Source organism: Equus caballus, chromosome 31 (genome assembly GCF_041296265.1).
Source record: "Equus caballus isolate H_3958 breed thoroughbred chromosome 31, TB-T2T, whole genome shotgun sequence".
Taxonomy (NCBI): domain Eukaryota; kingdom Metazoa; phylum Chordata; class Mammalia; order Perissodactyla; family Equidae; genus Equus; species Equus caballus.
In genome coordinates, this window is record NC_091714.1 from 20,699,929 (window position 1) to 20,710,458 (window position 10,530).

General features: G+C 41.3%; 1 protein-coding gene across 8 annotated transcripts in view; it reads left to right on the top strand.

The window, feature by feature from the left end:
* The window catches only part of EPM2A (EPM2A glucan phosphatase, laforin), an 85,502-nt gene extending 83,203 nt beyond the window's left edge, over positions 1-2,299 (top strand). For 7 of the 8 annotated variants that reach the window (XM_070256208.1, XM_023633124.2, XM_023633123.2 and 4 more), the window contains one exon: positions 86-2,299. In XM_070256208.1, the coding sequence (XP_070112309.1) occupies positions 86-363 (278 nt within the window). In that variant the 3' untranslated portion in view covers positions 364-2,299. The remainder of the gene's footprint in view (positions 1-85) is intronic. The other variant, XM_070256212.1, reaches the window with a different exon arrangement.
* The last annotated feature ends 8,231 nt before the right edge of the window (positions 2,300-10,530 follow it).

A 10,530-nucleotide genomic window follows, 5' to 3' on the forward strand; every position in this document is an offset into this window, starting at 1 on the left:
TCACGGGGCGCCGGAGGAGTCATTGTGAGCGGCGATGTTGGGGTTTCATCATTCACTTGTGTGTGCTGTGCTTTCTCCATCGCAGGCCGAGTACAGATGCTGCCCCAGGCGGTGTGCCTCCTGCACGCGCTGCTCGAGAACGGACACACCGTGTACGTGCACTGCAACGCCGGGGTGGGCCGGTCCACGGCGGCCGTCTGCGGCTGGCTCCAGTACGTGATGGGCTGGAACCTGCGGAAGGTGCAGTACTTCCTCATGGCCAAAAGGCCCGTAGTGTACATTGATGAAGACGCCTTGGCCCGGGCAGAAGAAGATTTTTTTCAGAAATTTGGGAAGGTTCGTTCTTCCCTATGTAGCGTGTAGGTGGCCCATCGGCCCCCCTTCCCTCCCAGTTTCCTTGCTTAGTAAGCCTAGGGTGATGTTAGTAAAGTGACCTAGAAACAAAGATTCTCCCTGAACTGAAAAGATTGGCTGCCGACATCTCCCCCAACCTGCCACCTTTCGTCTGGGGCTGACTTTCTGTTACGCTTTGGTTGGGCTGTATCTTCTTTGAACTCTCTTACAAAGGAAGCTGTGACTGACACATGAGAAAAGGCCACAAGCGGCTGGGCCGTGCAGTGTTGTTCTAGCGTCAGACAGAAAGGTGATTCGTGCGGTTCCTGCTGCCCACAGGCAGACCAGCACTCTGCTTTACAGGCACTGCGTTTGTGGTGCTGTGAATTCACAACTGCACTTTCTTGTTGCATTGTAACGTGGCTTGTAGAAGAAAAGATGGGGAGTTATGTAGACTTCATCACTTGTGGGTGTGCCTGTGCAAACACACACATGCACGGCTTTTCTGCTGAACTGAAATGAAACTATAAAATGAGAGTTGCCATTCAACTCTCAGTCAGTTGCCAAAGAATGGAATAAGAAGGGGAGTCTGGATTATGACAAAGTAAGAGCTTAACACGACCGAAAAGCAGTGGCTTTCTGGACTTTGTTTTTGCAACCTGCTCCACAGTTAAAATCTGTCCCAAGGCGTCACCTTCCTGATCTACCCAATGACCCTGTGTGACACCCAAAGTAGAGTTATTATCTATTTGTTTTAATTGATGCTCAGTAAGCATAGAGAGCTTGCCCAAGGTCTGGAAGGACGAGCTGGAGTTTATAATCCATGTTTATTTGACTCAGTACTTTTCCAACACAACTTGTTGTTTTTCCAGCGTATTGTAGTGGATTCCGTTCCCTCTCTCAGAGTCAAGTCGATATTTCTGCAGCAGTTTCTACAGTGAGAAATGGAACACTGTTCTGATCAGTTGCCAAAGAATTTAGGAAAGTAATTATATTTTGTACAACCTAATTTAAAACACGGTGGGCTGTATCGAGGCCAAAGTGGCCTGAGCCATAGCTCATGGGAGGAGCTGTATTAACACAACAGCCCAAAGAGCCCAGAGCCATAGGTCATTGTTCCGCGGCTTATGAGCCATCCTGGCTCAGCCCAGGACTGAATACAATACACAGTCACTGCACCTCCAGAATATGCAATTCCCTACCCTGGGTTCTACAGGAAGCATCAAGATGAACGAGCCTGTGCCTTCCAAAAGCTGAGAGCCTAGAGACAGCCCTGGGTTCAGTGAACTATAAAGCAGGCTTGAACCGCAAATGATACTAGGATAGGAGGAGACGTGACTTTTATCTTGTGCCTCTATGTGCTAGGTACTTCACATTCTGATCCGATTTAATCTTCACAGCACCCTCTGGGGGAGGTTTCATTATCTCCATGTATAGATGAAGAAGCTCAGGCTCAGAGAGGTTGGACACGGGATAAGTTCCAGTGGAGCTCAGAGGAGGGAGAGATGCCTTATACCTGGGCCTCGGGGTAGATGGCATGGATTTGGGCCGAGATGGCTGGACAGGACATGTTTCTTCTGCAGTTTTACAAAGTTAAATTTATAAGCCAGGATTGAATAATGTGAAGTCCAACTCCTTTGCTAAAAATAGCTATTATATTAAAGTAACCCATCCATAGTCATAATGTGTTGGGTAAAATTTAATTTTAAAAACAGAATATTTCTAACTAATTATATCCATTTGTGAGTGTGTGAATTTCCTTAATGCCTAAGAAGTCCAGCTATGTAATTTCCACTGTGGAAAGACCTTTTTGGGTGGATTTTTCCCTTTTTGCTCTGATAGATAAAATCAGTTTTGGGCTATTAAAGAATGTTCTGGAATAACCTCTCTCATCCTCAATGAATGGCATGTCCAGTGTATTTCAAAATCACCTGGAACTTTTGCTAAATAAAAGCTTTAAAAATGACCTCTGTGTGCAGTTTTTTAAAACGTTATTAATTTCATCTTAAATCCAGAAGAACAAACTGAGTTTCTTTATTTGTAAGAGAGGCAGTCAGCTAAGCTAAGTTCTTTTTTCTTGTCACTCTTTCTCATTAGCTGACCAGAATTGGCAGTTACAGTATGAAAATGAGGGCACCACAAAGAAGTGAAGATGAAAAACCTCAGAAGTATGTCAGAAAAAATCAAAGCAGATACTGTGTCACTAGCTTGTCACCAGCATTAACAAAACTTTCCAGTCATGTATTTCTCAAATAATATCATAAGATCACAGTAATGGTAAAGAAATATCCAAATAAGGTTGCTTTCTTTTAGACTTGAAACATTGTCCCTCAGTTATTTTGTGTGCCATTGTTAAACAAACAAACAAAAAACCCAACAACACACACGCTCTTTTGACGAACGTTAAGGTGTGGGTGAAAACTGCTTGGCTTGACCTAAGAAATCATGGTGAAAAAATGTGGTTAGGATTTTGGAAACTGTAAGGAAGAAATGAAAGGGAAGATTGGAAGATGAGTTAGATACGAAATGAGAACTCGCCACACGTGAAAGAACGCTGAGTAACTAAACAGAGAGTCAGTTTGATGAAAAGTTAAAACTGAAAATATCTTTAGTGATCATCTAGTTTAATTCCTTTATTCTACAGAGGAGCAAACCAAGACCCAGAGACATCAAATGACTCTTCCTGTGACAGAGAGTTTTAACTGAGGACCAGAGGAAAGGGATAAGCTAGGAAGATAGGAGATTTATTACGTTGTTGAGGAGTTGTAGCAGAATCCATGGGAATGAGAACAGACAGCATTAATAGTGGGAAGAATTGATGGGAGGATTAATGGAAATTGGAGTAAGTGGAAGAAAAATAGCTACAATGAGAAAATGCAAACAATAGCGAATTTTCAAAAAAGAAGAGAAAGCAGGTGTTTCCTTTTATAAAGATGCTGTTGCGGGGCCTGAGAAGGAAGACATGATGATAGAAACAGAGGGTAGAGTCAAGGTTACGTTCCCAGGAGAGACGGTCATGCTAAGTATTCCCTTACTTCTCCTTGGGACTAGACTTCAGTAGGAAAGAAAACCAGAGACATAACATGCTGACCAAATAACGGGGTGGGATGTGCAGTGGCTTATTATCTGCTGGGAAAAGAAGAAAATCTCATAGAAGATGGGACTAAGAATGAAGAGGAGAGGATTGATGAAGCTACCTCTCGTTAGAACAATAATAGTAAAGGGAGGAGGAACAACGACTTCATTCTTTCCTTCCCTAAACCGCTACTCCCGACATCACATTCAGTCCCTCAGGAAATCTGTCACTCGCCTGTGATAGAGTCACCTCTCCCGAAAATACCTATAGACCAACTAGGTTTTACCTCCCGCACTGAACAACCCTGGTCAGAGCCAATGTGATCTCTGGACTGGATTTCAGAAACAGCTTCCTACTTGGTCCCCCCGTTTCTCTCCCTGTCTCTCCCCGCAGCCCCTACCACTGTTAAATCTCCTCTCACACAGGCCAGGGGATCCTACAAAACCGTGTGTCAGATCATGTCACTCCTGTGCTCAGCGCCTCCAGCAATTTGCCACGTCACTCAGGGCAAAAGCCGCAGCCCTTCAAGGGCCTGTTAAGTGTCTGACCTCATCTCCTGCTGCCTCCCGCCTCACTCTGCTCCAGCCACACTGGCCTTCCTGCTCTTTGAGCCTTCCAGACTGGCCCCTCCTCCAGGCCACTTACCCTTCTGTTCCCTCTGTCTGGAGTGCTCCTTTCCCAGGGAAACACGTGGCTCAGTCCCACACCTCCTGCAATGATGCCTTTCTGGACCACCCTATTGCAAATTGCCATACCCAACCCCAGCCCTCCCTATCCTCACTCTCGGCTTCATTTCTCTCATGGAACTTGTTAGTGGCCAATATATTACATAATTTTCTTATTTGTTTTATTGTCTGCATCCTGTCACTATAATGTAAACTTCATAAGGGCAAAAATGTATATCTGTTTTGTTTGGCGATGGACCTACAGTGTGCATAACAGAGCCTGGCATGTAGTTCAATACATGAAGGGTGGGAATAGCCAATAGCTATTGAGAGCTTCCATGTTCCATGTACTGTTCTCTGAGTACTTTATGTGTATCAGCTTGTTTAATCTTCCCAACAGTGCTATGAGGTAGATAGTATTCTTATCTCTATTTTACAGATATGAAAAATAGAGGCATAGAGAAAACGTGAACTTATTCTAAGGCTAGAATGACAGTTTCGCTCCTGGGTTAGTGGAGTAAGCTCTTAATGAAGCATCCTGCATAAACTCCAGGTACATGACATTAGTTTGCTGGGGCAGCCATAAAAAAGTACCATGGACTGGGTGGCTTAAACAGCAAAAAGTTCCGGATGCTGGAAGCCCGAGATCAAGGTATCGGCAGGGTTGTGTCCCTCTGAGGGGGAATCTGTACCAGGCCTCCACCTGGTTTCTGGTGGTTTGCTGACAATCTTTGGCATTCCTTGGCTTGGGGGAACAGCACCCTGACCTCTGCCGTCATCTTTTCCTGTTATTCTCCCTGTGTGTGTGTGTCCAAATTTCCCCCTTTTGTAAGGACACCAATTGCATTGAATTAGTGGCCCACCCTACTCCAGTATGACCTCATCTTAACTAATTACATCTGCAAAGACCTTATTTCCAAATAAGGTCACATTCTGAGGTGCTGGAGGTTAGGACTTCAATGTATGAATTTGGGGGAGACACAATTCAAACGATAACACTGCAGAGAACTGTTAGCTGAAGGCTGTGGAGAGTGAACAAAACAGGCAGGTCAGAGGAGAGTAGAGGTTTGGAAGAAGGGACCACAGTGGGCTGAATTTCCCATTTCTACAGGTTCAGCCTGCTGTCAGCCCACAGTCACAGTGTTGCTGAGACAGCTAAAACCCTGACAGAAAATGCCGTCATCCTTCTTTTCCAGTGCCTGGTTCAGGAAGCCAGAGTTAGGCAAAATTAAGCATTTCCCTGGTGATAGAGACTAGTTCAGGAATAAACATGTGACTTACCATGGGCCCCTGAGATGCAGAAAGAATTTCTGGGGGCTATTGGGTAAAGTTCTCTCACTCTTAAAAGAGAGCTACAGGAATATATGCTCTTTCTTCCTTTGGTGGTGGTTGTGGTGGGCATGTGCTCCAGACATGTGCTCCATTTTCCTACCAGCCTGAGAATAAAGGCTAAAGAAGAAAGAGAAAAGAGGACTAGTGAAGCTGAAGGTGCTAGATAAGTTAACCCTGAAGTCTGCCCGACTTTTTGATTTCCAGTTGTGTATGATGACATATTTCTTTGTGTTTAAGTCAAGTAGAATTGGGTTTTCTATTGCTTACAGTTGAAGGCATTGTAATTAATACAATACCCATAAATACCAACAAATAAGTTCTAGTATTAAAAATAGTACTTTGTTGTCATGACTTGTGGCATTAAAATACATGCTGATTTCTGATATCACTTGAACAGTTTATGTTTTACATTTTGCTTCTATTGGGACAGACCCCAATAGTGGTTTTTCTACCACCGATTTCAGAGGATAGTTCTTAAAAGGAAGATAAAAGCTGTTGAATGATGATCTGAAAATTGACATTTTTTGACAGAGGAAAGTAGTCTGTAGTGGATCTGTTAGGCTGCAGAACGTTTGTATATTTGGGATTTCTAATTATTGTCCTTTGAGCATTTGTTCTTACCTAGCTAATGGAAAGCCAACCCAAAATGGAAAATATTGAAAACTTTCCATTTTTCTTGACAGTAAACAAATATGCTCAACAGAATTACAGCTTCAGTTAATCTCCATGCCGTATATGAGCCAGATAATCTTAATATCTAGCAAAGTACCTAGTGAAAAATTAAATGCACCGGCTGGCTTGATGTTTGTGACTTCTTTCCTCTACTTCCAGACAGAAATTATACTGAGTATAAAATGTTTTTTAAGAAAAAGAAGGAAAGAAATAGAATTAAAAAGTAGCATGCAGAAGAAGAAGCAGTAAAAATAATGGACTTTTCACAAATGGCATCATTAGCCCCCGAACATATGATTTGGGTTTTCACATTTTAAAAGTAGAATTCTCAAGTAGAAATTTAAATGAGAGAACTTTAAAAGATCATTCATGTGACAATGTTCAGTGTTTCCAGCTGTATACTTACATTATAAACTTGGAACAAGTTTTTAATCCAATAAAACTTATATTCAAAGCTCTAACACATTCAAAGCGTTCTTTGGTTGAATATTTTTTCTCATGTAAGATCCTTCAGAGTTTGGTAAAAATGTATTTGTATGTTTCATATCATTAGTCTTCCACTGAGGAGCTCTTTTATCATCTTCTAAAGATGTCCCTTTAATCTTTTTTGTTTGTTCATCTTTTTCTTTTTTTTGAGGAAGATTAGCCGTGAGCTAACATCTGCTGTCAATCCTCCTCCTTTTGCTGAGGAAGACTGGCCCTGAGCGAACATCCATGCCCATCTTCCTCCGCTTTATGTGTGGGATGCCTACCACAGCATGGCTTGTCAAGCGGTGCCCTGTCTGCACCTGGGATCCCAACCCGTGAACCCCAGGCCGCTGAAGTGAAACGTGTGCACTTAACCACTGCGCCACCGGGCCGGCCCTTGTTTGTTCATCTTTGATGCCTTAGCATTAATTTAGTGTCAACGTAAAATATGTGGTTAGTATACGTTATGGTAACCATATGGTACACAAAGCTCTGGGCTCCTGTAGCTAGAGGATATGAGAGAAGATCCAAGAATCTGTTCAGTGGGGGAAAAGCTTAAATACATTCTGGAAGTTATCATTTGGCCCAAAGGATGGAAACCTAAGAGCAAAGTCCAGATAGCAGAAAGAGTAGTGGGAAACAGACAGAAAACGTGGGGCCATTCAAATAAAAGACAGGATGAATTCTGGTTCTGTAGCTGTATCAGGCTTTATACCGATATTACTAAAGGAAATAATGCTTAGCATTTGGTGAATAAGATTGCTGTCTTGTGATAGCTAAGTATAAACAATTAGTATTAAATGTTGTAGAATAGCATGAGAAAGGTATGGGTTACAGAGGAAAAATTCAGGAGAAACTGGACAGTGAAAGAATAGGCAGATGAACCTAGAACAGGGCAGAACAGGTAATTGTCATCGCCACACCTATCAAGGCTTTCGCTAATTTCTAGTGAGCGAAAACTCAGAACTCACTGAATATGATTTAGTTTGCTGCATATGGTTGTTTAAGAAAATGGAATATATTTTTCATTTAATAGTGATTCTTATTGCTGCCTTCTTAAAGTTAAATGACAAATCCAAAGATGGATTTATGGTCCAGACAATTTCAGTGAAGATTTTGTACCCACTGTGGACTAACAAGGCAAGCATCCCCCTTCTTATAGGATGGCATTCAAACAAGCATATGCCTGTCCAGCACCTCATGTGTTTCTGGGGCTTGAGCCGTTTCTGTTTATTGTGCTTACTGATATATCTGGACTGACTTCTATTTGTTTCATTTTTATTTCAACATTTTTCTGCTTCCATGTTTTATTTTCTCCTTTCTTGCTTTTGTTTTTGACTTTATTTCTTTCCCCTTACAATGGCAGAACTTTAACATTGACTTATATCCACCAGTCTTTCTTTTAAATTCAAACCATATTTATTATATGAATAATACCATAATCAATTAATCATTAAAGAAAGTAAGGGACATTTGTGGTCTATCCTTTGGCTAACTTTGAAGTGTGATGCGTTTCTCCAAAAATTCCTTCATGCTCCTTTCATAGGGTGTCAGACTGGTGTCTAACCCAGTATGAACTTTCTCATACAAAATTATGAATTGAAGGTTGAAAGATTTTAAACACTATGTTTAATTTTTAGTAACAAAATGATTTAGTCATTTGATCAAAATCTTATAAGCCAAAAAAATGGATAAGAAACAAGCACACAGACACGTATTATTCTTTTTTCACAATTCAGACCTTCTTATTTTGACAATTTTATCACATGAAATCATGGTAAAAATAATTTTATTAACATATTAAATTGAATACTACGCCACATTATTGGTTTAAATTTTTTATTTGTCATTTTTTATGGTTATAATTGGCAAAAATTTGCTTTTAAAAAATAATGCAGCAATCAGCAAGAGCAGATTCTCATTGATAAAAACAGTGGCATAGTTGGTAGAGCAGCAGACTCATAACCTGAAGTCCACTGGTCTTTATCTTTCCTTCCCGTGCACATTATTACAATCATAATTATGAGTTGTTGTAGATATATGTTGTGTTTTCCTTCTTGTGTTCCTTTCTTTTTAAGTTGTTAGACAGGGCAAAGAAAATGTTGGTGAGGACCTACTCTTCGTTGCCAGACTTACAATTACCACCTCATCCCATTTGCTTTCTTATGTCTCCCAACTTCCATTATATTTGAGAACTTTAAGCCCAGTGACTCTCAAATTTCCGATGGATATCATAGGGCATCAAAATTGGCCACCTGAAAATGTGTCTCTTTGACTTGATTATTTTTAAAAACAAAGGACTCTGAAAGAAACTTTGACCTTCCTCCTAAATGCCTAAAAGAATTTAAGATAAAAGGCCTGTCACCAGGGATAACTGGGTCATCACCAGAGATAACTGGGTATCGGTAGACTATGAGGGTCCTCGCTAAACCCATTCTTATCAAAGTTCTGTCTACCAAACATTTGCTTTTCTATTCCATGTGAAATGCCTTCGTCCCCTTTGAAGTCCCAAACCCCTACCCCCAACACTCTTCTTTGTCTTTAGCTGAAGACGATATTTAAGCTGGCAGCTCGGCCATTTTGTTGAGTTGCTCAGTTTTCCTGAGTGTCTCCCATGTGTACACATTACAAAGCTTTGTTTGATTTTCTCCTGTTATTCTGTCTCATTTAATTTGTAACCCAGCCAGAAGGAGCCAGATTTGTCTTCCTCCCCTACAATATATTATTGTCCACCTCCCCTGCAGCACTGAATCTCTTCATTAAGTGTCCTAAGCCACAGCTTTCTGTCCTTCTGTTCATCCATCAACACTCTTCCAAAAGCATTCTTTCATGCTGAAATATCTGCTGGTAATCCTTCTTACCCTTCTCTTCATTGTTGCAGGTGGATTTCTTTCTTCAAATTTTATATGGTAATTTCCAGTCCAGCCAGAGGAATAGTGTATTTGCCATTTTATTTTTATTTATTTATTTATTTATTTTTTTGAGGAAGATTAGCCCTCAGCTAACTACTGCCAGTCCTCCTCTTTTTGCTGAGGAAGCCTGGCCCTGAGCTAACATCCGTGCCCATCTTCCTCTAGTTTATACGTGGGACGCCTACCACAGCATGGCTGCCAAGCAGTGCCATGTCCACACCCGGGATCTGAACCAGCGAACCCCGGGCTGCTGAGAAGCGGAAAGTGCGAACTTAACCGCTGCGCCACCGGGCCGGCCCCTGTATTTGCCATTTTAAATCAAAATTTTCTCAGTCATCATCTATACCAATGACACCCAAATCTCAATCTCGATTCTAAGCTCTTTCCTGACTGCTAGCATATATATCAATTTTTTTTTCCTGAACAGTTTTATTTGGATGTCTCCCAAACTCAATATGCCACAAATTGAAGTTTTCTTTCTTTTGCTTAATCTCCCATATTTTCTGTGTTGGGCAGACAATGGCAACACCTGGCCCCCTGTTGCTCATGTCAGAAACCCAAGTGTCATTTTTCCCATCGCTTTCCCATTTACCACCTCCCTAATCACTCAACAAGTTCTTCCGACTATACTTCCTGAATATCTCTTAAATATGTCCTCTCCCATCTATCAGCTCTGACCTAGATAATTAAAGCATCCTGACTTCTCTTCCAATTGCTATTCTTACCCCTTTTGAGACCATTCTTTATATTGCCGCCAAAGAAACCTTTCTAAAATTCAAATATGATACCATCTCCTCCTTGCTTAACACTACTCAGTGGCTCCTCATTGTTCTCAGGAAAAAATTAAAAAATCATTATCTTGACATCTGAGGCCCTTTATGATCTAGACTGTGCCTTTCTTTCCAGTCTCTCTTGTCATCCGTATAATCATCCCACAAGAGTACATTCAGGTCTCAATGAATTACTTAAATGTTCAGTGATCTTTCTTACCCTCTGGTATTTATGCATACTCTTTCCTTTGCCTGGAGTCCTCTCTCCTCCCATCTATGTCTGACCAGCATCAGTTCGTCCT